The sequence below is a fragment of the Heteronotia binoei genome, chromosome 5 (assembly GCF_032191835.1).
Source record: "Heteronotia binoei isolate CCM8104 ecotype False Entrance Well chromosome 5, APGP_CSIRO_Hbin_v1, whole genome shotgun sequence".
Lineage (NCBI taxonomy): Eukaryota > Metazoa > Chordata > Lepidosauria > Squamata > Gekkonidae > Heteronotia > Heteronotia binoei.
Genome location: NC_083227.1, coordinates 74,069,138 through 74,095,376, shown reverse-complemented (window position 1 = coordinate 74,095,376; position 26,239 = coordinate 74,069,138). Strand labels below are relative to the sequence as shown.

Below are 26,239 nucleotides of genomic sequence, written 5' to 3'. Positions count from 1 at the left end.
TGGAAAGGAATTTATTGTTTTGTCTACCTGCGGTCGTGGAGTGAAAGCACCATCATCAGAGATTTGCAGTTTCTACAGTCAACACAGGAAATACGTCAAGTATCGTGAGACTTTGTTACCAGTGAGAACATGACTTGGGGCAAGCAAAGCAGGAAGAAATTACTGAAGAAGTGGACCTACTCTAGGACTGTATTACCATAGAAAAACATCGGCGGCCATTACTGGGAGGCTAAATTTTTTAAAAATTAATATCTGAGCCTGGAAAGGTCGGAGGACGGCGGAATTAGGCTCATTTGAAAGGGCAAGTTCTAATCTATCAAACCTGATAGTTGAAATTTAATTTGGTGATATCATTTTTTTTTGCTGTTTTTTTAATGTCAGAGTCAAAAGGTAACCCGTGCAAGGGCTGCCTCATTGGAGAAGATGCAAGATCAGTTGGAAGCAATGGAAGCTAGGATGATGAAAGGGGTGGAAAAGATGATAAATGCTTCCAAAAAAGAACTTGAAAAAGATATTGAGAACTTTAAAAAAGAAATGGAAAAGCTTAGAAATGAAACAGTGGTGGTGTCAAAAAAAGTGCAGGAGGTAGAAGGGAAAGTTAAACTCCAGAATTTCACCTTATTAAAAATGCAAGAAAAAATAACAATCCATGACTGTAAATTGATGGAAACACAAATACGTCTGAGAGGAGTACCTGAAGAAGAAGGGACAGACTTAAAAGAACATGTAATAAAAATAATTGCTGATTTTTTGGAGGAAGATCCTGAAGGAACTAGAAATATGTATGATTATATGTATAGAGTGAATTTATCATATGCCAAGAAAAATAATGTGGTTATAAGATATGTGGTTATAAGATATATGACAAAAGAAATGGTGGGGAAAATCTTGAATAAAAATTTTGAAAAGACATTGACAGTGGGAGGAAGCAGAGTAAGAATAATGAAAGAATTGCCAAGACAAGTGATAAATGACAGGAGAACATATAAGAAATTAACAGAAAAACTATGTGACAATGGAATGAGGTATACATGGATAATACCTGAAGGTTTGAGCTTCGAGCTACAAGGAAGAAGGATTACAATTACAAATACACAGGAGCTGCGTAAATTTTATGAAGAGAATAAAGAATTTGGACAATGATCGATTACAGATTATTATCTTGGAGTGTAAATGGACTAAATTCACCACAAAAAAGGCAATATTTCATTGGATTAAAAAACAAAACTGTAATATAATTTGCTTAGAAGAAGTTCATATTAAAAAAAAGGATTATACATTTTTATGGAATAACCAATTGGTACTGGAATTTTTTTCATTGACTGAACAGAAGAAAAGGGGTGTGATTTTTTTTTATATTAAACAAGAATTAGACCCAAAAATAATATTTAAAGATAAATATGGAAGATTTGTGGCAGTAGAAGTATTAATAAATGCGAAAAAAAACTTTATTATTGGGACTGTATGAACCAAATGGTGCAAAAGATGTTTTTTTAAAAGACATTATAAAACAACTTGAGGAAGTGACACATGCCCAGGTCATGATTATGGGAGAGTTTGATGGAACAATTCAGAATACATTGGACAGATCTGGGAAAAATAACAATAAAGAAGGAAAATTGCCAAAAACTTTCTTTGAACTGGTCAAACAAGAAAACCTGGAAGACATATGGAGAAAATTTAATCCTGAAGTACGAGATTATACATTTTTTTCAGCAAGAAATACTTTTTCCAGAATTGACATGTTATGGGGTACAAAGGACATAGGCCCTATAACTAAGAAAATAGAGATCTTACCGAAGATAGGTGCAGATCATAACCCAATATTATGGATTACAAAATTGTCTAAAAAAATGAGAAGATGGAGATTAAATAAAGATTTACTACAAAATAAAGAATTAGTGACAATTCTAGAAAATGAAACTAAAGCTTTCTTCCAAATAAATGATAAAGATGATATAGAATTTCAGATGGTGTGGGATGCTTATAAGAACATAAGAGAAGCCATGTTGGATCATGCCAACGGCCCATCCAGTCCAACACTCTGTGTCACACAGTGGCCAAAAATTTTAAATACACACATACACTGTGGCTAATAACCATTGACGGACCTCTGCTCCATATTTTTATCTAAACCCCTCTTGAAGGTGGCTATACTTGTGGCCGCCACCACATAAGAACATAAGAGAAGCCATGTTAGATCAGGCCAATGGCCCATCCAGTCCAACATTCTGTGTCATACAGCGGCCAAATATATATATATATATACATACACACACACACACACACTGTGGCTAATAGCCACTGATGGACCTCTGCTCCATATTTTTATCTAACCCCTTCTTGAAGGTGGCTATGCTTGTGGACGCCACCACCTCCTGTGGCAGTGAATTCCACATGTTAATCACCCTTTGGGTGAAGAAGTACTTCCTTTTATCCGTTTTAACCTGTCTGCTCAGCAATTTCATCGAATGCCCACGAGTTCTTGTATTGTGAGAAAGGGAGAAAAGTACTTCTTTCTCTACTTTCTCCATCCCATGCATTATCTTGTAAACTTCTATCATGTCACCCCTCAGTCGACGTTTCTCCAAGCTAAAGAGCCCTAAGCGTTTCAACCTTTCTTCATAGGGAAGGTGTTCCAGCCCTTTAATCATTCTAGTTGCCCTTTTCTGAACTTTCTCCAATGCTATAATATCCTTTTTGAGGTGCGGCGACCAGAACTGCACACAGTATTCCAAATGAGACCGCACCATCGATTTATACAGAGGCATTATGATACTGGCTGATTTGTTTTCAATTCCCTTCCTAATAATTCCCAGCATGGCGTTGGCCTTTTTTATTGCAAACGCACACTGTCTTGACATTTTCAGTGAATTATCTACCATGACCCCAAGATCTCTCTCTTGGTCAGTCTCTGCCAGTTCACACCCCATCAACTTGTATTTGTAGCTGGGATTCTTAGCCCCAATGTGCATTACTTTGCACTTGGCCACATTGAACCGCATCTGCCACGTTGACGCCCACTCACCCAGCCTCAACAGATCCCTTTGGAGTTCCTCACAATCCTCTCTGGTTCTCACCACCCTGAACAATTTAGTGTCATCCGCAAATTTGGCCACTTCACTGCTCACTCCCAACTCTAAATCATTTATGAACAAGTTAAAGAGGATGGGACCCAGTACCGAGCCCTGCGACACCCCACTGCTTACCGTCCTCCACTGCGAAGACTGCCCATTTATACTCACTCTCTGCTTCCTATTACTCAGCCAGTTTTTGATCCACAAGAGGACCTGTCCTTTTACTCCATGACTCTCAAGCTTTCTAAGGAGCCTTTGATGAGGAACTTTATCAAAAGCTTTCTGGAAGTCAAGGTAAACAACATCTATCGGGTCTCCTTTGTCCACATGTTTGTTCACCCCCTCAAAGAAATGTAACAGGTTAGTGAGGCAAGATCTTCCCTTGCAGAACCCATGCTGAGTCTTCCTCAATAACCCGTGTTCATCAATGTGCCTACTCATTCTGTCCTTGATAATGGTTTCTACCAACTTTCCCAGTATTGAAGTCAGACTGACTGGCCTGTAATTTCCCGGATCTCCTCTGGAACCCTTTTTAAAGATGGGGGTGACATTTGCTACCTTCCAGTCCTCAGGAACGGAGGCAGATTTCAATGAAAGATTACAGATTTTTGTTAGAAGATCCACAAGTTCAACTTTGAGTTCTTTCAGAACTCTCGGATGTATGCCATCCGGACCCGGTGACTTATTAGTTTTTAATTTGTCTATTAGTTGTAGGACCTCCTCTTTTGTCACCTCAATCTGACTCAGGTCTTTCAACACCCCTTCCAATATTAATGGTTCTGGGGCGGGCAAACACTTCTCATCTTCCACGGTGAAGACGGAGGCAAAAAATGCATTCAGCTTCTCAGCCATTTCCCCATCCTCCTTCAGTAATCCTTTTACCCCATGGTCATCCAAGGGCCCCACTGCTTCCCTGGCTGGTTTCCTACTTCTAATATATTTGAAGAAATTTTTATTGTTGGTCTTTATGTTTTTTGCAATATGCTCCTCATAGTCCCTTTTTGCCTGCCTGATCACAGTCTTGCATTTGATTTGCCACTGCCTGTGTTCCCTTTTATTAATCTCACTTGGACTGGTTTTCCACCGCTTAAAGGAGTCCTTCTTACCTTTTACAGCTTCCATTACTTTGTTTGTTAACCATGCTGGCCTCTTCTTATACCTGTTTGTGCCTTTCCTAACTTGTGGTATGTATTTTATCTGAGCTTCTAGGATTATAGTTTTAAATAGTCTCCAAGCATCCCCAAGGGTTTTGACCGTATTTACCTTTCCTTTCAGTTTCCTCCTCACATGCCTTTTAATCTCAGAGAATTTACCCCTTTTAAAGTTAAATGTGGTTGTGGCGGTCTTTTTGGGCAACTCCCTATTTATACAAATGGTGAAATCAATAACATTATGGTCACTGTTCCCAAGCGGCGCAATCACTTTTACGTCTCTCACCAAGTCTTGGGCATTACTTAGGACCAGATCCAGGATCTCCCCACCCCTGGTAGGTTCTGAGACCATCTGCTCCATAGCACAGTCATTGAGAGCATCAAGAAACTCAATCTCTTTCTCTCGACCAGAACACATATTGACCCAATCAATCTGCGGGTAGTTAAAATCACCTATTACGACACAGTTTTTACGTTTAGCCGCTATCTTTAATCCCTCCATCATATTATAATCGTCCTCTCTCTTTTGATTTGGTGGGCGATAACAAACTCCCATAGTTAAATTTCCTTTTGGGCCCTCTATTTCAACCCAAAGAATTTCTAAAAGGGAATCTAATTCTCTGACCTCTGTCTTACTGGACCGTATATCCTCTCTGACATACAGAGCCACCCCACCTCCAACCCTTCCCTCCCTATCCTTCTGATATAACTTATATCCAGGAATCACCGTGTCCCACTGATTCTCCTCATTCCACCAAGTTTCTGAAATTCCCACAATGTCTATGTTTTCTCCCAACACTAAACATTCCAATTCACCAATTTTACTTCGGACACTTCTAGCATTTTCATACAAACATCTACAATTTCCCAAGCAAGCTAGGCCCGCCACCTCTCTCCTGCCGCCTCGAGACTCTAGCAGACAGTCCATACTGTTTGTCACCATCACAGTGGACAACTCTGATCCGTTACTCAGTAGAAAAATAGAAGCCAACCCTTCATCTCTTTGAGACGAGTCCTCCCGAACCAGAGACATTCCATCTCCTGTCGGCTTTCCCCCAAGATTTAGTTTAAAAACTGCTCTGCCACCTTTTTGATTTTAAGCGCCAGCAGCCTGGTTCCATCCGGAGACAAGTGGAGACCGTCTCTTTTGTACAGCTCCGGCTTGTTCCAGAAAGCATCCCAGTGCCTAACAAACTTAAACCCTTCCTCCTTACACCATCGTCTCATCCACACATTGAGACTTCTAATTTGCGCCTGTCTCTCCTGCCCTGCACGTGGAACAGGTAGCACTTCCGAGAAGGCCACCTTGGAGGTCCTGGCCTTAAGTCTCCCACATAGCAGCCTAAATTTCTCGTCCAGGACCTCACGACTGCATTTCCCCACATCGTTGGTGCCAACATGCACCATGACCACAGGCTCCTCCCCAGCACTGTCTATCAGCCTATCTACTACATGCGTAATGTCCACTACCTTCGCACCAGGCAGGCAAGTCACCATACGGTCAATACGCGGTTTTGCCACCCAGCTGTCTACTTGCCTAAGGATCGAATCACCAACTACCAAGACCCCCCCTCTCCCCCTGCCCAGGGATGGTTCCTTGGCGCGAAAGGATACCCGCTCACCAACCGAAGAAGAGGTCCCTTCTGAGGGCGCATTCCCCTTATCATCAGCAAGGTGCCCTGTTCCCTCTCGACCCTCACGCTCTCTGGCAGCAACGGGGCTGCCACATTCAGAGTGGGGCTCATCTAATACGCCCCCGAGAGTCTTCCCCAATTGCCTAACTGACCGTCTCTGCTTCTCCAGGGCAGTCACCTCGGCCTCAAGGGTACGAATTCGTTCCCTGAGGACCAGGAGCTCCTTGCATCGAGCACACACCCAAGACTTCTGTCCTGTGGGCAGATAGTCATACATGTGACACTCAGTGCAAAACACTGGAAATCCCCCACCCCCCTGCTGGCATTCTACCTTCATGATATATATATTAAATATACAGTCCTCTTTAAATGCTGTTGTTTACGTGGCTCCCCTTCTGGAAGGTCAACTTACCTTATTGGGAGAACAAGGAAATCAGGGATCTGGGTTCCTGGTCCTTAGGAAGCCCCCAGGCAAAGAGCCCTTTAGCTCTCGCCCTTCGGCTCGCGCCAAAGGCTCGCGCCTTTGGCAAGGCGCAGCTTAAAATGCAAAGAGGGTGGAGCAGACCACTCCTAAGCAATCATCAACAATTACTCTCAATCAATCAATCAATCACTTTCACCTTTAGCCCACTCACCCAAACATACAGCAGTTCCCCAGCTATCACAACTCAGCCTTTTCAGCAGTCACCCAAGCCTCAGAATGAAGTCTTTCGAAACGCAGAAATTCTTAGCAACTTCTCCAGCTGTCTCAGCTTATCAGAGCTGCTCTGCTCTGTTCTGCTCCTCTCAGGCCTCTCTGAGATGTGCCTGTGGCAGTGAATTCCACATATTAATTACCCTTTGGGTGAAGAAGTACTTCCTTTTATCCGTTTTAACCTGTCTGCTTAGCAATTTCATCGAATGCCCACAAGTTCTTGTATTGTGAGAAAGGGAGAAAAGGACTTCTTTCTCTACTTTCTCCATCCCATGCATTATCTTGTAAACCTCTATCATGTCACCCCGCAGTCGACGTTTCTCCAAGCTAAAGAGTCCCAAGCGTTTCAACCTTTCTTCATAGGGAAAGTGCTCCAGCCCTTTAATCATTCTAGTTGCCCTTCTCTGGACTTTCTCCAATGCTATAATATCCTTTTTGAGGTGCGGTGACCAGAACTGCACACAGTACTCCAAATGAGACCGCACCATCGATTTATACTGAGGCATTATGATGTATAGATGGTATATGACTCCTAAGAAATTGGCAAAGATGAATAATAAGATGCCAGATAGATGTTGGAAATGTAAAAAACATGAAGGTTCTTTCTACCATATGTGGTGGACTTGTGAAAGAGCGAAAAAGTATTGGCAGATGATCCAACAAGAAATTTCTAGGATCTTGGGATATGAATTCAAGAAAGCTGCAGAGACTTTTCTGTTGGGATTACAAATGCAAAATTTTCCAAAAGAAGATTGCTTTCAGCTGCTAGGACACTATATGCGCAGTTATGGGAGCAAGAAAAAATACCAGAAAAATGGGATTGGATTGTAAAAGTTATGACATGGAGTGAGATGGACAAATTAACAAGAACTGAAATGACACCTAGCCATCTAATATACATCTAATATGTTCGCATTGTAGCACCTTAATTGTAATGGTTTTAACTAATTATTTATTTAATGTATTTTAATGTATTTTACCGTATAATGTATTAAATGTAATCATGGTACTTCCATGTCTGTGAGCCGCCCTGAGCCTGCTTCGGCAGGGAGGGCGGGATATAAATAAAAATTATTATTATTATTATTATTATTATTATTATTATTATTATTAAAGAGTCTATGATTTAGAAGATTTTAAAAGGGAGTGGAAAAATTTTAGAAATTATGTAGAAGACAAGTGGAGAGTAAAAGGACATTGGACAATTTTTGATAATGATTAAATTTTAGAAGAAAGAAGAATATTAATTTTAGTTCTTAGGAATTAAGGGTACCTTTTAATGTTAGTATTTTGAGTAAATAACACTGGTGGGGGTCAAGTAACGGGGGGAGGGGTGATTAGAAAGAAGCATATGGGATAGATGAAAAGAAGTTATTAATGGAAATTATTACCATATGTTATCAATAAAAATTGTTTAAGGAAAGCTGAAAATGTCACCATTTCCACTCCATTTGAAACCATTGCAGAGTACAGACAAAGCTGCAAGGAAAATGTGGAATGGATCTTAAAATCCACCCCACGTTTTTCTTGCTGCAGCCAGTAAAGAAAGGCAGGAAGAACCTGGGACTCCACCTGCAAACTTCAAAGAGTGCTTCAAAGAGCCTTTGAAGCTCCCAGGCTGAAACTGAAAGAGTCTCAGCCTGGAAGCTTCAAAGAGCCTGGGAGCTATAAGTGCCTGGGAGTTTCAAAGGATAAAGACAGGAGGGGAAAGAGGGGGGGAGAAAAGAGTCCCACAGGCCTGATCAAAGCCTTGGACGGCCGGATCTGGCCCACGGGCCAGGTGTTTGACACCCCTGTCTAGTCCTTTCTGCTGCCCAGGAACATTGAAAGTTTCAAAGAGAACATAAGACTCAGTGTCTTATTCAAAGGACAGGAATAATTTTATTGGTTTAGGAACTTTTCAGATACTACAGAATATTGGCATTTTGTGTGATCAGTTTTCCTTTTGAACTCCAAAATAGAATCTGTGTCTAGTACTGGGAGATATTAATCAATCAGCATCTGTCTCTAACAATTCCTATAAAAGTTTTGAGTCAGGCTGCACAGAGAGTTTTGTTTTTATCTTTAGGAAGGTTATATTAGGAATGGAAAAAATACAGGTATTGATTTTTATTTTCTCATTTCAAATGGTTAATCAGCTGATCAAAGTTTATCAGCATAGGTGTTGAGCATAAATACAGCTGTATGAGTTTCCAAATCATCAAATGTGGCCTGAAATAAAATATGACAATACAGCCATGCTTATCTTTGTTCCTGTCCTAATGACATAGAAGTCTTAGATTTGCTTCTTTGAAGGAGCTTCTTTTTAATAAGTCTGCAGCCGTCATGGTACTTCATTTCCGTTGCAGGGCAGTGAAAAGGAAACGAAAAGGGCTTATTGCACTGTGAAAATATTGTGCAGGTGATTTTGTTTCTGTATAAAAGTTCATTGCACCAAATAAAGCATCTGCTGTCCACAAGTGGGCTGGCAAAGATGTACAACTATGTTGTGTGCTTTTGCGTTATTGCTCGTCAATGTAACTGTCCCTCCCCCTTTTGAGACAAGGCGAAAGGTCTCAGCCTTTTGCTGAGCAATGGGACATGGGCACACTTGCTTGGGTTACACTATATTATAACACCACACTTTTGTTATAACCCCAACTTCAAAATTATATACATTCTACATCAGTTATACAGTCTAATTTCTTCTATAACATTACCATACATACAGACTTTTAAAATTTTACATTCTTCTTGATAGTGCATCTGCTATCACATTTTGCTTCCCAGGGATATGCTGGATGTCAAAATTGTAATCTTGGAGCTGTAAACTCCACCTTATGAGTTTGCTGTTCGTATCTTTAACCTGGTTCAACCATTTCAGGGGAGAATGATCTGTACACAGTGTAAACTTCCTTCCCCATAGGTATGGTTTCAATTTACCTATTGCCCACACAATCGCTAAACACTCTTTTTCAATTACTGAGAGGTGTTGCTCTCGGTCCAATAACTTCCTACTCAGATACAGAACTGGATGATATAGTCCTTCCTCTCCTTGCTGACTTAATGTTGCACCTACCCCAACATTAGATGCATCAGTAAAGAGGGTAAACTCCTTTAAAAACTCTGGAGTTCTCAACACTGGCTCAGTGGTCAGAACCACTTTCAGATGTTCATACGCTTTTTGACACTCTGCATTCCAGTTTACTGGATCAGGGTTCTTCTTCTTCGTGCACTCACATAGCGGTGCTGCTATCGTGCTAAACTCAGGTATGAACCTCCTGTAGTATCCTACTACGCCCAAAAATGCACGAATTTGTTTCTTGGTTTGGGGTCTAGGCCACTCATGTATGGCTTGCACCTTTCCCCAATCTGCTTTGATCTTACCTCCTCCTAGCACATGCCCTAAATACTTAACCTCGGCCATGGCTAGTTGACACTTAGATGCTTTGATGGTGAGACCCGCATCTTTCACTCGTTGTAACACAATGGCCACATGCTGCAAGTGTTCCTTCCATGTAGCACTGTAAATAGCAATATCGTCAATATATGCAAGAGCAAATTCTTTCAGTCCCACTAACATCTTATCAATTAATCTTTGGAATGTGGAGGGAGCGTTCCTTAACCCAAATGGTAATACAGTAAACTCAAAGAGTCCCTCTTTGGTTACAAAAGCTGTTTTCTGCTGATCTTTTGGATCCATAGCTACCTGCCAATAACCTTTTGTCAAATCTAAGGTGGTAATAAAATTGGCAGCTCCAATTATCTCGACCAACTCATCTATGCGAGGCATTGGATACACATCCGGTACTGTGATCTTATTCAATCTTCTGTAGTCCACACAAAACCTCATGGTTTTGTCCGGTTTGGGTACTAGGACTACAGGTGAGGCCCACGGACTTTCTGATGGTACAATCAAACCCAATTTCAACATTTCTTCTACCTCCTGCTGTACATACTTGGCATTCGGGCCGGTCACTCTATATGGTTGGAGTGCTACAGGCCTCGAATCCCCTGTGTCAATCTTGTGACACGCTAGGTTTGTCTTACCTGGTACGTCTGAAAAAATTGTTTTGTACCTTCCCAAGATTGTTTGTAATTGGCCTCTTTGTTCTCCATTAAGAGAAGGGGCGAACTGAACCTCCTTAATGGTTTCTTCCTGGGATATTTTCCCCCAACCCGACAATTCAGTTCCCGCACACTCTCCCTTCTTAGCAATTAAAACCAAATTACCCCTGTCAAAATAAGGTTTTAACATGTTTACATGGAACACTTTACATTGTTCACCATCTTCACTTAAGTTCACTACATAGTTCACGTTGGAGACCTTATGGGCGATGGTATAAGGTCCCTCCCAGGCCACATCTAACTTGTTCTTCTTCCTGGGCTTCAACACCAGTACTCTGTCTCCTGGCTTGAACTCTCTGTCTCTGGACTTGGAGTCGTACCACTGCTTCTGCCGTCGTTGCGATCTTCTCATGTTGTCTGCAGCAGCCGTCCTCACCTCCTGCAGATGCTGTTGTAGTTCGTGTAGGTAAGAGATGACATCTGTCTCCTGGATGTCCTTGTTCCCGGACCACGCCTCTTTCAGAACATCAAGGGGTCCTCTGGCTTGCCTTCCATACAACAGTTCAAATGGGCTGAACCCGGAACTTTCTTGGGGTACCTCCCTGTACCCGAAGAGCAGGTGTTGCAACCTCTGGTCCCAATCGTTGGGATGTTTGTATGCGTAAGTCTTTAGCATATGGTTCAGGGTGCCATTAAACCTTTCATTGAGTCCATTTGCTTGTGGGTGGTATGCTGTAGTGGTCACATGCCGGATTCCACAAGCTCTTAATAATTCTTGCATCACATTTGACATAAATGTGGTGCCTAAATCAGTCACCATTTCTTTTGGAAAACCCAATCTTGAAAACACATTCAATAGGGCTTCCGCCACTGTCTTTGCCTCAATGTCCTTAAGTGGAACCGCTTCTGGAAACTTGGTGGCATAATCTACGATGGTAAGGATGTACTTGTTTCCCCTTCTGGTCACTCTGGAGATAGGACCGACAATATCTACTCCTATCTTCCCAAAGGCTTCTGTGACTATAGGGACTGGCTGTAATAGACCCTTAGTTTTGTCTAGAGCTTTCCCCACCATTTGGCAGGCCTGACACGATTTGCAAAAAGCCCTTATGTCCTTGCCCATATTTGGCCAAAAGAACCGTTCTTGTACTCGGTCCCTTGTCTTATTGATGCCAAGGTGAGAGGCCATGGGTGATGCATGTGCCAAATCCAACACTTGCATCCTATACTTTCTTGGCAGGACTAATTGGTTCTTTCTTTCCCATACTATGTTATGTTTTCTTTTTAAGGCCACCCGGTATAGTTTCTGGTCTATCACTTTAAATTGGCATGGGTGTTCAATTGTGATCTCAGTATCACTCACCCAAGTTCTCTGCCATAGTTCCTTCAGGCTGTCATCTTGTTGCTGCTCTCTGAGGAATTCTGCAGCAGGGATGGTCTGCAACATTGTTTCCTCTTCTTCTCCTGGTTGCTGCACACACACCTCAGGTGCTGCCTCTGGCCTGCTTCTTGTAACAATGTTGACAGGATTAGCTTGCTGTCTCTTTAACTCAGAGGCTAAATCATTGCCCAATAAAAGCGATGTTCCTATGTCACTCAGGACTCCCACAATCCAATCACCTTGGAACTCTCTATACTTGATAGGAACTTCTGCTAGGGCCACTTCAAATGTAGGTCCTTTAATGCCTTTTATGGTGTAAGATCTCCCAGGCAAATACTGATGACTTTTTACTAATTCTGGCTGTATTAGGGTAACCTGCGCCCCTGTGTCCCTATAAGCCTTGACTTCCTTGTCATTTACTGTCACAGTCTCAGTATACTCCTCATCCAAGCTTTCCTGTACCTTCCACACTTTCAGAACAATAGTGGGTCTTTCTGGTGGTGTGTTCTCTGGAAGTGAGGGGTTTGTTTCTACTTCTTTCTGTTGACCCTGCACCATTTTAACTGACTTAGCTGGTGGGGTCTTTTTTCCTTTTTCTGGGCAAGTTCTGGCATAGTGCCCTATTGCCCCACATTGGAAACAAGCAGCCCGAGTCTTTCTGTATGGAGGTGGACTGTACCGCTTTGCAGGGTTGTTGTTACCCACCCCAGACTTCTCTGGAGAGTTCCAGACTCGGGGTTTTTTAGTTGGAGCAGTCCACATTGATCTCCCTAGATCTGATTCTATCTCATCTAGAATGACAGCTGCTTCTTCTACTGTTTTCAATTTCTTGTCTCTCAGAACCCACCTATACTGAGAGGGGACTTGGTTATAAAACTGTTCCAAGCCCACTAAGTTTTTCAGGTCTTCTAAAGTGGAAACTTTACTCCCTTCTACCCATCTGTTAAGGGCTCTGTCTAACCGACAACCTAGTTGAGAGTATGTTTCTCCAGGCTTTCTTCTGATTTCTCTAAATTTTTTCCTGCTTTGCTCTGCTGTTAAGCCAAAGCGGACTCTGACCCTTTCCTTGTACAATTGATAGTCAGAAGTTTCCTCATCCCTCAGTTCAGAGTAGATTTCACTCAACTCTCCACAGATCTGAGGTCTCAAATAAATCATTCTGTCCTCATCAGCAACTCTTAAATCTTTACATGTTCTTTCAAAATTAAACAAAAAAGCTTCTACATCATCCCCTTTTTGGTACTTGGGGAATTTCTTTTGTTCTACTGTGAGGCGCCTCTCATTTCTAGTATCACGTTGAAATTCTGGCTTTCCCTGAATCTCCTGGAGTTTCAAACTGTACATTTTTTCCTCATGTTCTCTCTCTCTATTTTCTCTCTCTGATTCCAGCCTAGCCATCTGTATTTCTCTCTCTCTTTGTTCTCTCTCTGATTCCAGCCTTGCCATTTCCATTTCTTTTTCTCTTTCTCTATTTTCTGCTTGAATCTTGGCCATCTGAATTTCTTTTTCTGCCTCTATTCTGGCCAATTCTACCTGTAATTTCATAGCCTCTATGCTCTGACTAGGATTCTCCTCAGGAATCTCTTCTTGTGTCTGCCCATCCCCCGTGGCTGTGGTAGTTCTCTTAGGAGGAGCCATTTCTGACAGGAATTTTCCACAAAACTGTCTTAATTCCTTTACTGTAGTGTCCCTCTACTTTCTGTGTCTCTTAGTGACACTTATTTTGGGGGTTTTCTTCGAAATCCCGACGCTGGCAACCAAATATAGCAGCGCCCGCCTCATGGCCTCACTGGATCTCTATATTTTAGTCTCTTCGGGGTATTTTTACTTGTTTCTTTGATGGGACCACAGCAGCTTTGTTTGCTCTTCCCACAAAATATAGGCTCACGAGAACTTTAACTTAAACCACAGATTTATTGTAACAAAAAAGTCTTAAACTGGGGATATGGGAGATATTTACATAGGCTAGTACGTTTGTTCTGTTGTTTCAGGCTTTACAATCACTTTTACTTTCTTGAGTCTTTCACAGTTACACGGTTCACAGTTTCCCTTCAACTCACTCTCCACCTCTAGCCAAGGTCTGGCCTCTTGGGATTGATGTGTCTAGTCTCACCCCTCGACTGAAGTCTCTCCTCTCAGCCCTTCTTGGTGTCTCAGACCCACATCCACTCCCTCAACCTCCTCACTAGATCTTCAGAGTGGTTCCTAGGTGTTTGTGACCGTTCCGGTCTTAACTGACTCACACACACACAGCCCTCTTGGCTGGTTTTGTCGAGCTTGCAGCCTCTGGAAGACTTCCCCGTCTCCGCCTCAAGCTCCTTCACAGGATCAGCTGCCCTCTCAGCCCTTCTGGCAGGCTCGAACTGACCCTCTCAGTCTCTGTCAGGTCCCCACTGACAGACTTCTCTGACAGGCACCTTCTCTGTCAGAAGCCAACTTGACTGAACCACTGCCTCAGCAGTTTCTCTCACTCCACTACTTTTCCCTCCCTGAGAGCTCTGAGCACTTTGCCCCCACCCTCAGGTCACCTGACGCAGCCCTGTGTGTCTTCAGTTTATGGTTAACCCATTGCTTTCCGTCGCAGTAACAAAAATAGCTTTCATTTAAAGTGTCTTTGAACTTGTTTTAGAACGATGAATTTTAAAAATGGAAACAGAAGGGCTGCATTTTAAATTGTTCATGATGTGTTTTCTTTATTGAAAATCTCAGAGCCCCAAAGTATATGTATTTTCCATGAAGACTTTTGTTCAGCCATGTATCATGAGTCCTGTGCTCAGACCTCAGTTTTATAGACACACAGGTGCTCAACTTGGATTAGGACTATAGTGCGCATAGTGAAGGGGTTTAAGCCTTTCTCCTGAACCATTTTCCGTGAAATGTCCCAGGGTAGTCGCAATTTATCTATCTGGGGCTGCATCTGGTTGGAAACCAACATGGCATTAATAGGCACCCTTTTTGCATGTGCCTGTTTCAGTGGCATATTACACAATATGAAATTCACAAGTCTGCCACAGGGACACCCTGCAGAAAAGCCCTGTAGTGTAGAGTTAGGTAAGTGATCCTTGATTTGTTAACAGGTCCTTTTGTCCTCCTTCATTTTCATGCTACACTTGTGCTGTAGCTTGACATTTGGTAAGCAGTTGCATATATTTCAAAGCCTCCCATTCCTCCCCCCATCCCAGTTTTTTCCCATGGCTTTAGAATTTCTGGAAATGTTTTACCTCCAGTAGAACACTGCTATCATATGCAAACGTATAGATTTATCAAATAATCTGGACTTCCCCTATACCGAGTCATCTCTGAGAATAGATTTGGGCTAAAGAGCCTCCGTTGCTGCTGAGGCTTATAAAGTGGTTCATCAATTTTAAATAGCAGTAATATATTATTGAACATGATGATTTCAAGGGGGAAATGAGCTTAACAAAATTGAACCATTTATTTGCTTTGCACATTAATAATCCTTAGCACCACCCTTCTTGCTCTTTCTACCTTAGCTTTCCTTGTTGAAGGACTCTAATCTGTAGTAATAAGGGTTTGAGACATTATAAGAACCAATCAGTGTATTGTGTCTGCAAGTTTAAGACAGAAATTGCATAGGGGCAGGGAGTTACTGTGAAGTGATGCCATAAAATCTCAAAGCCCAAAAGACAGATGTGTTACATTGCTATATAGAGCACAAATGAAAACAAGTTCCAAAAGAATAAACAGTGAAGTCAGAGTGGATCCAGATCACTCCAAACTTCTAGTTACCTAAACCTGGAAAGAGAAACAAATATTTCCTGTAATCAGAAAATGATGAGATGCCATAGATCTTTGACAGTGTGCTGGAAAGAGTTGTAGATGACAAAGTAGTGCTTTGTTGCTTTCCCTGCTTGGACTGTCTTGTAGAAGCAGTCTACTGGACACATGTCTGGCCTTGTGTGTCTCTTTTTTCATTTCCTGCAGCTTGAGAAATGCTTGACATAAATCCTGTGAGTTCCTGTCCAAAAAAGATTTGTGCGGACATGGTTATCCTTGGGCATAGCTGTAGATTGTGTGGTGGGATCTGGGGGTTAGCTGGAAGGTATATGTAATGGTTATTTACAGTATGAAGTTGTGTTTTTGGCTATTGCATAGTAGTATGGTGGGGTCCAGAAAGTGAGTCTGCTGCATAGGCTAGTCCAGGCTCAAGTTGGTGCTGTGGGGGAGTCCCCGTGGAATTTCCTGAGGGCTGACCACCTTCTCATTTGTTCTGGTGATAAAAATAGTATCTCAGGTAGAGGAAGGGTACTGAAGACCTTCTCAGGAGGGAGAGACAACCTTTGAGGACTCCAGTCTTCAGAAAGGGAGCCTCCCCCAGTTGCTCCATCAACCCACAGAGCATCAGCTGCTGCTGCAGCTTCTGTTCCTTCCCTTCTTGGGGCTTTGACGAGTTGACTGGTGCTCCTAGCCGCAAGGACTCGCCACCAGTCCCGACCTTCAGTCAGTCTTCAGAAACCTCCAGTAAAATGGGTGGGCCAGTTTTGAGGCAGACAGAGGGTAGCTATCCCAGTTACCCCAAGTTTAAAAAAGTTGGGAATTTCTTCAATGGCAGTTTGAGCTGGTCTCTCTGAGCATGCACCACAGTAGGGAGGTTCAAGCCTTGACCTTCCTCCCTCCCCATCGCCTGCTTCTGCTCATGGTCCTTTTCATGAAGTCCCTGCTCTGGATCTTTCAGCGGTTAGTTCTCATGGCAACCTTTGGCTTGGATTAATGGGAAAATGCATAAGGAGATAAAAGCAGTTTTATTAGAGGCTATCCCCAGCACACAAGGCCATTAGAAAAATTATATGCCACTCACTCAATTATATGTTCTAGGGACCCGTCTCCTCCTCACAGAGGCTCCACCTAATAGGTATTTCATTAGAACCCTAAATCCTTTAAAATATCTATTGAATTTATTACAATATATGTGCAAAAGAAGAACATAGAAGTATTGTACAACCTTGTGATAAGTAAGATATTGAACATATAAGATGCACAAAACGTCCTACAGAAATACTTTTCAATTATGCTGTATTAAAGAAGTGGACCATAACAATGAACTTAGAACCACTAACATCCAAGCACAGAATAATAGTTTGGCTATTTGCTCAGCCCAGGAACTTGAGGGAAGGAATGGGAGCCCCTTTTAGCTTATATGATTTAAAAGGCAGTCAAGAAGTTTTTATATTCCAATTTAACAAAATATTTCACGTAGAGGGGAAAGGTAAGGTAAAATCAGAGTAAAATTTCTATGGTAACACAATATAGATAACTCTGAGGTAAAATCATTTGCAGACTTCAGGTCTTATTTCAGGCTGTGGAGAGTTTCTTAAGCTATTCACGGTTAACATAAAATCTTTATGTTGAGAGACTCTTGTTCCAGTGTGTTCCCAAACATTCTAGTACACTTCCTTTGAGTATTCTCTGACACTTCCAGTTTCCAGTTTTCAAGTACCCAAAACCCCTTCTCTTGAGGCAATTTCTAACAATGCCAGATGAGTCTCTGCACTCTTCAAAGCAAACTCCCTGTTTGACTGGGTAGGGAATTTTCTTCTTTCTCTTGATCTATCTTCTTTCTTTTGCCTGAATGGGATTCTCCACCTAACTACCTACTCATCCTTGCTAGTTTTCCCCAGTTCATCCTGTCTGTGTTAAATTTCTCTCAGTAAGGGCTGAATTCTGAATGTATTCTCCTCCTTAGCATTCATTTGATGCTAACCAATCAGATCTCTTGGAACAGTCTGTCACTGGAGGCTCCCTCTGGCTTTGTGAAGATTTAAACTTTCACAGTCCTTCAGCTGTTGGTACAGCAATTCTAAACTTTTTTTTTTAAATCTTTATTCCAGTAGTTTTGGCAGCAACTGCCACCACAGTATCAGATCCATTTTCTGCTTTCCCCAATATATTTTCAAAAAATTATGCCTCTTGTCCCTGCACTTCTATGTGTGTGCGGTGGTGAATATAGCCATGTTGGCTGTATCATGGTTGCACCAACCACCCTGTGTCAGTGTTCCAAAGATGCCCACAGGTTCAAGAAGGTTGGGAACCCACCCAATAGTGGCTTCCTGGGATAGTTTGTGGCCAAAAAACCAGTGTGTTGGGGGGAGGGAGGGATAATGTTGGATGCTCTGATTTCAGATAGAAGTGAGCCAGTGTGCATTTCATTACATGTGTGATACAAACCCTCATGTTTCCCCCTCAGCAAACACAAGGCCTTTAACTGAAAACCTACTGGAATTCTTTCTGTGTGATTTTTTTTGTCTCTAAAAGAGAAATAAGTAATGTTTCACATCTTTGCCAAGGTCTTTTAAGAATTGGATATCTGTACAGGGCATTTCTGTACAGGGCATTTATGGCATTTTGTACTTCACTCACATTACAGCAGTAATTTGTGTATTGGAAAAAGGCTGTTGGAGACCGCTGCTTGTCTTAAAATCATGACATTTTCATTAATCATGATGACTTCATTTTGAAGCACATGGTGCCATGAAGGTCAGAAATATTGTGAGAGAAACTGAAACTCTGAGTCATTAGCCAAGTAATATTTTTGCCAAGCTAGTGCAAACTTCTATCTGAAATCAGTGTGTGTGTGTGTATGTGTGTGCATACAAGTAAGGAATACTTGTCAGATTCGATTGTCAGATTCTTAGTTAGAAAGCCTCTTGAGAAATAGAATGACTTCTGGTTGCTAGACAGCCAGAGATGAATTGGAACAGACAAATGTTGCACATTCCTGCATTTTGTTATCCTTTCACTGTTTGGTGTATGTTGTACTGATAATGAACACCAATGGAAATGGTAATTGATTTGCTGTATCAGAGGTGCTAAGATGATTTGCATACTTTAGCTTGGTACACAGAAAGACTGCATTGTCAAGCTTTAACGCTTTGTAAACCACACCTGTGTGTTATGATGCAGGGCAATAATCCTGGGCTATGTGCCTTGGAAATGACTTCCAGAAAGTAAAGCAGTATTAGCTGCACAGAATAGATTGGGAACAGCTATCTAGAGCTTAATATTGATCTTGTCAACTGCTACAGTGGTAGTATTCTGTACCTACATTTTCTTCCCAGTTTTGCTTCCTCAAATGAGTTCTGGATGGTATGCATGGCTCCCTTCCATTTAATCATTGCAACATGCCTGTGAGGTGGATCCAGTTTAGAGAGTATGGTTGGCTGAAGGGCGCCAAGTTTATGGTTGAATTTGGAGTTGAATATAGGCATTATGGGTTCTAACTGCTACATCATATTGGCACTTGGTGAAGGAGAGATTAGTCTGTTGCAGCCTTGTATTCCGTTTTTGCTAGTATCTGATCCTGAAGTTAATTGTATTAAAAGTCAGGATCTATAATGAACTCTATTCTGTATTTAATCACATCTTTCTTCAGCTAGTGAGATGTAGCTGCCATAGTTTTCAAAAAGTACATCGATTCTTATCTTAAAGGGCTCAGGCCCCTTGAAAACCAAGACTGTGTGACAGTACTGCAAATTATGTGTTAGCAAAAAGGGGATTTCTAAAAAGGTTGGACACAATCATTGGCCTGGGAGATGGAAATGCCTTACCTAGTCTTTCTTACTAATGCCAAATTGTTCCCTGCTGCACAGTTTCTGGTCTTGCTGCATTGCTTTGTCGGCATATCATATTCTTCACTTGATAATGAGATGTACATCTTGGGTCTTGACTGCTCTCTGGAGGCTTGTTGCGACTGCTTAACAGCAAAGAATGGGTCTAATACAATTCATTCTAATTTTCTCTCCTCGGCAAGGCTGTATTTCAGAAAGAGATGGTTTTGCAGTCTCTTGTTTGGCTTGGGAAGTTTAAAGCTGTACTGTGTAGCATTTGGACCAAGCAGAGACATAGGTGCCAATCCTGCTGCCACTATGGTAGGAGGTTCTCTTGGTTGAGAATTTGTAAGAGAGGGGGAGATTTGTCGCAAGACCCAAAGACCTGTTATTAAATGCAAAAAGAGCAATGTAAGTCCAGGTCGTTTGTTGTGCTTCAAAACCTGCTGCAGGACAAGAACTGATTTCCTTGGCTTTCCTGAAATAGCGTCCTTCCAAGTTTGTTTCCTTCCAAACATTGGATGACTATTAATTTTCAACCAGACCAACTCTATAGGGGTATTTTGAATCCCTAGATACCACAGTTTGCTGTGGCTGGGAAGGTGGGGATTTGAGAGACTGGGGTATAGCTTTGGAATACAGCATATGCTGTGCATGCAGAAATCATGGGTTCATTCACCGGCATCTTCACTTAAAGGGTCAAGCAGTTAGTTTTGGGAAAGATCCTTTTCTCCAGAGACAATGAGAAGCCAGTGTTAATCACTGGAAACAGTGCTAGCTACATAGGTCAGTGGTCTATTTATGGCAGTGTCATATTAGGATGTGACACTTGAAATGGACACTATCAGCCAGACATCTCACATATTACAAAGAAAGTGAATGAGGAATTCTGGTTTTCTTTGTTCAGGAACACTTTGGGATTGTAGCAAACTTAGGGTACTGTTTTTTTATTTTATTAAAATATTTAAGCTCAGCCTTTCCTCTTGGCTCAAAATGGCTTGATGATGCTAGATGATAAAATGACTGCCCTCACTTATAAACTAAGAATTTATTTTTTCCCCTCTGTTTGTAGGAAGGATCAACACCTTCTTTCTCCTGTAAACTGCTGGTATCTGGTATTGACTCAGACTCGGCGAGAGAGCAGAGACCATGCTACCCTGAACGACATTTTCATGAACAATGTCATTGTCCGACTTTCTCAGATTAGCGAGGATGTCATCAGACTATTTAAAAAGGTAAACAAATGCTGGTGCCTCACATGAGAGTTTTCCTTCTGTGAAATTTAATGCCATGTGACCATGTACTGGTAAGTTACACTGGATCTCTGGAGGAGTAAGTCAGTGCAGCTACAAAATTGCTTTTGTCCAATTTTGACTGTTTCCGCATTGTCAGTTCTCCCCTTGTCTACACCTCTGTCCACAGCTTTCCCTTGTTTCTGTAACTGATTTCCCCCTTCAAAAAGCAAAAACATATTTTCTCCTGTTACTGGGAAGCTTCCTACTTCTCAGTTTCCAGGAAGTCTTTTCCCCACCCAGTAAGTAAAGATCTCTCATCAAGATAGTGGGGAATTCTTAGCTCATCTATTGTCTTTCAGCCCTAGGCCTGCCCTCTTCTCCCCTCTGTATTTGCATATTTTACCCACCAAGCTCATAACAGTTTCCAGTCAATTAACTAAAGGTTTTTCTGCTCTGCTCACTATAGCAACCTGCTGTGGCATGCTAATTTGAAGTGCCTGTCTAGTAACCAGAAGATTGTATGATCAAATCTCAGCTGGAATTCTGATTAAAAAAAAAAAAAAACTATTGCATTTGAATGCCATTTTGGCCAATATAGCCTGCTCAGCGATTTTCTTTAAATGTTTTAAAAATTCCTCTAAATCAGGGGTGTCAAACATATGGCCCAGGGAGAGTTCCTTTGAGGCCCACGAGCAAGTCTGCTTTCTTCTCCCTCTCTCTTGCTTCCTCCTATGTCACAGCTTGCTTAGTCAGATTTGCTCAATCACACAGGAGCTACAGAGCAAAGTCTCTATTTTCTCCATTGGCTGAGGCTCCCTCTTTGGGGAGGAAGGGGAGGAGGGAGAGCTTGCTTTGACAGGCTGTCTCAATCACACAGCAGAGCTACTGAGCCAAGCCTCTCTTCCTTCTGTTGGCTGAGGCTCCACCCCCCCCCCATCCCCTAGGAATGGAGGGAAGGAGCCAGACTTCCTTTGCTCAGTTCCCTCAGTCACATGGGAGAGATAATTTTTTAATTTTAATCTTTAATTTTTGTGTCCTTTATAAAGTTTATATCTCTGCTTCCTGGCATTATATTTTATGACACACGTGGCCTGGCCTGACAAGGTCTCATTTATGTCAGATCTGGCCCTCATAACAAATGAGTTTGACACCCCTGCTCTAAATAATCACATTTGAAAACGTAGCTGACATCAGTCACATTCCTCCCCTTCCCTGATTTTAGATTGCTCATGTAACATTTGTAGCAGTGTATTCCAGGTCAGATGGAGAGTCTGCCTGCAAAAGATCTGTTCAAATGTTTATTCTGCCTCATTTTGCTTTATTCAAAAAAGACACTTGTGTGCCATGGAATTCTCCCAGGTGCGCAAGCGATTGTAGAGTAGGCAGAGCAAGCATTAATGGAGGTCTGTAAACACAGAATCACAGCTTGGAACAATACAAACTGCAAGATGATCAGCTCCCATTGTCATCCATTGTCAGGACAGGAAGCATAAGCCATGGCTTGCAGGATAGGCATTTAAAATTTAAATGGACTAACGCACAGTTGAAATCCATTTGACCAATCAGAATGTGAATCAAAGGATATGTGTGGCGAGAAACATCACTCCGTACCAGGAGAAAGAAGGAAGTTTTGACTGTGGAAATGATGCCACGGATCAAAGACTGACAATAAACAAATTGAAGAACAAATTGCATAGAAGGCATATACTGCAGAAACAGTCTGTGGAGTAAAAAAATTCCCCACAGTTTCAGAGGGGTGAAGATGTTATGCAGAAAGTGTCTTCATTTCGCCCAGAAAATGGCCCCCTATTTTGACCTGGCTGTTTTGGCTACCTGCATTGAAAGCTTTTGCACACCTTGTGAAATTCTCTTTACAGGTTGTGATATAATGTAACCATTGATTGATTAATAAAATAGAAGTCAGTCATCTATTATGACATATTGATAATATGGTCATTCCATTTAATGGCTTTCATTTATTTTGCTCTAACTGCTGAAGAGAACTTATTTGTAAAGCCTGCTAAACTTGAGAGGTTGCTGTATCTGGATTCTGTTCGTATGAACTGGCTAACTTTGGGCATGGAATTATTTGACAGTATTGATTTCTGTTCAGATAATATCATTAATCTCCAATGGAAGGTTCTTTAAAAGAAGAAAAATGGAACTGATGGTGGAATGGGAGAATGGAATGCTGCAATTCAGTAGAAGAAATGCTCTGACTTTCTCTAATAGCTGAGTACAGTGGGTCTGTTGAAATCCTGAATAAATTAAGAAGGTAATGGGATGGTTTAGGACAGAGGTGTCAAAGATATGGCCAACGGACCACATCAGGCCCTCCCAGGCTATAAGCCATTCAATGAATAGAATGCCCCTCCCCACAATTCTTCCCATTAAAGATTCGTTGTTGTTCAGCTGCACAGTCAAGTACGACTCTTTGCGACCCCATGGACAAAGTCACGCCAGGCCCTCCTGTCTTCCACCATTCTCTGAAGTCTGCTCAGATTTGTGTTGGTTACATCAGTAACGCTGTCCAGCCATCTCATCTTTTGCTGTCCCCTTTTTCTTTTGCCTTCTGTCTTTCCCAGCATCAGAATCTTCTCCATTGAGTGCTCCCTTCTCATTTGGTGGCCAAAGTATTTGAGCTTCAGCTTCAGCATCTGACCTTCCAGGGAACAGTCTGGGTTGATTTCCCTTAGAACTGACTTCTTGCAGTCCAAGGGACTCTCAATATTCTTCTCCAGCACCACATCTCAAAAGCATCTATTCTTCTGCGCTTGACCTTCCTTATGGTCCAGCTCTTACAGCCATACATTGCTGGGAATGCCATTGCTTTGACTGTACGGACTTTGTTGGCAGGGTGATGTCTCTACTTTTTATTATGCTGCCCAGGTTCGCCATATCTGTCCTCCCAAGGAGCAAACGTCTTTTAATTTCATGGCTACAGTCACCATCTGCAGTGATCTTGGATCCCAGAAATATGAACTCTGTCACTACTTCCATGTCTTCCCCTTCTGTTTGCCATGGTGTGATGGGGCTGGATGCCATGATCTTAGTTTTTTTGATGTTGAGTTTCAAGCCTACTTTTGTGCTCTTCTCTTTCACCCTAAACAAGAGGTTCTTTAGGTCATCCTCACTTTCTGCCATTAGGGTAGTATCATCTGCATAGCTGAGGTTGTTGATGTTTTTCCCGGCAATCTTAATTCCGACTTCTGCTTCATGCAGGCCAGCATTCCGCATGATGTATTCTGCATATAAATTAAATAAGAGGGTGACAATATACATCCTTGTTGAACTCCTTTTCCTATTCTAAACCAATCAGTTTTTCCATATCCCGTTCTGACAGTTGCTTCTTGACCCTTATACAAGTTTCTCAGGAGACATATGAGGTGGTCTGGTACTCCCATCTTGCCAGTTTGTTGTGATCCACACAATCAAAGGCTTTAGCATAGTAAATGAAACAGAAATAAACGTTTTTTCTTATACTCCCGTGCTTTCTCCATAATCCAGCAAATGTTGGCAGTTTGATCTCTAGTTCCTCTACCTCTCGGAAACCCAGCTTGAACTTCTTGTAGTTCCGGATCTACATACTGCTGAAGCCTAGCTTGTAGGATCTTTAACATGACCCTGCTGGCATGTGAAATGAGTGCAGTGGTGCGATAGTTTGAACATTCCTTGGCATTACCCTTCTTTGAAATTGGAATGTAAACTGACCTTTTCCAATCCTGTGGCCATTGTTGCGTTTTCCAAATTTGTTGACATAATGTGTGCATCACTTTAACAGCATCATCTTTTAGGACTTTGAATAGCCCAACTGGGATACCGTCATCTCTGCTCGCTTTGTTGTTAGTAATGCTTTCTAAGGCCCATTTGACTTCACACTCCAGAATGTCTGGCTCAAGGTCAGCAATTTCACTGTCATGGTTGTCAAGGACATTGAGATCTTTCTTGTATAATTCTTCTGTGTATTCTTGCCACCTCTTCCTGATCTCTTCTGCTTCTGTTAGGTCCCTACATTTTTGTCCTCTATCATGGCCATCTTTGCATGAAACATTCCCTTGAGTTCTCCAATTTTCTTGAAGAGATCTCTTGTCCTTCCCATTCTATTATTTTCCTCTGTTGCTTTGCATTGGTCCTTCAGGAAGGCCTCCTTATCTCTCCTTGCTGTTCTCTTGAAATCTTCATTCAGTTGGGTGAATTTTTCCTTTTCACCTTTGCCTTTCGCTTTCCTTCTTTCCTCAGCTATTTGTAAAGCCTCATTGGACAGCCACTTTGTTTTCTTGCATTTCTTTTTCTTTGCGATAGTGCTGATTGCTGCCTTCTGTACAATGTCATGAACCTCCATCCATAGTTCTTCCGGCACTCTGTCTATCAACTCTAGTTCCTTAAACCTATTCACCTCCACTGTATATTCATAAAGGATGTGATCAAGGTCAAACCTGAATGGCCTAATGGCTTCCCTAGTTTTCTTCAGTTTAAGTCTGAATTTTGCAATGAGTAGCTCATGATTAAAGATTTACCAGCGATTAAATCACACTGTTAGCACTGTGATTGGAGACACCACATGATCCTGCTTTGCTTTTTCTGGTGGTCTGATCAGCTGCTTCCTCTCTGCTCTGCCCCCTGTGTTGCATTTATAAAAGTTCAAAGAGGCACCTCGCTGTTCTGAGCTGCCTCTGAGTATAGAGAACAGTAGGCAGGGGGTGCCTCTGAGTGCAGAGAGCATGGGGTGGGGCTGTCTCTGAGAGCAAGAAGCAGAGGGTGGGGCTGCCAAACTTCCTAGCCACCCTCCCTGGTTCTGTTGTTTTCCTCACAGGTAAGGACTGTGTGTGGGGGGGGGAAGGGGGTGTACTTTTGCTGTGATCCTTGTACTTTTTATTTTAAAAACTGCATTGCAAAATCCCTCTATTTCCCCACCTTTCCGATTTAGGCAGGCACTTTTTAAGGGTGGGGGGAGGGGGAAGGTTTGAAACCAGCCACAGTTAAAATATAGAGTTCCGTGAACTCTAGGAACTCCAGTTTTGCAGAGAAACACTAGTTTTAACACACATACCTTGCTAATGTTTCGCTCAATAATAGCAGAACAACTGCTGAAGAGGACAACCAAAATTATTATCTCAAACCACCCTGTTAAAACCTCCCTGAGATCCAGGAGAGCCACTCTGAGTAGACCTGGGAGACGGGGAGAAGCTTGCAATGCTCAGCCATTTAATGTTTTTCATCTGGGTCCTAGACTCAGACCATCTATATTTTTAGTTTGTTTTTAGGTGCAGGGGGCAGGGAAAGGTTTGCAACCAACCACAGTTAAAATACAGAGTTTAACAAACTCAAGGTACTCCAATTTTGCTGAGAAATATTAGTTTTAACACACATCTCTCCTAATGTGGGGCTGTAATGGAATAGAATGCAGCAGCTGGCCTGCTGACTGCATCACCTGTACGAGTGAGCATATGGCTGG

At 42.0% G+C, this 26,239-nt stretch overlaps 1 protein-coding gene across 2 annotated transcripts in view; it reads left to right on the top strand.

The window, feature by feature from the left end:
- Positions 1 to 26,239, top strand: part of SRGAP3 (SLIT-ROBO Rho GTPase activating protein 3) — a 303,414-nt gene that overhangs the window by 152,697 nt on the left and 124,478 nt on the right. For both annotated transcript variants that reach the window (XM_060239606.1, XM_060239607.1), the window contains exon 3: positions 20,622 to 20,784. In XM_060239606.1, the coding sequence (XP_060095589.1) occupies positions 20,622 to 20,784 (163 nt within the window). The remainder of the gene's footprint in view (positions 1 to 20,621; positions 20,785 to 26,239) is intronic.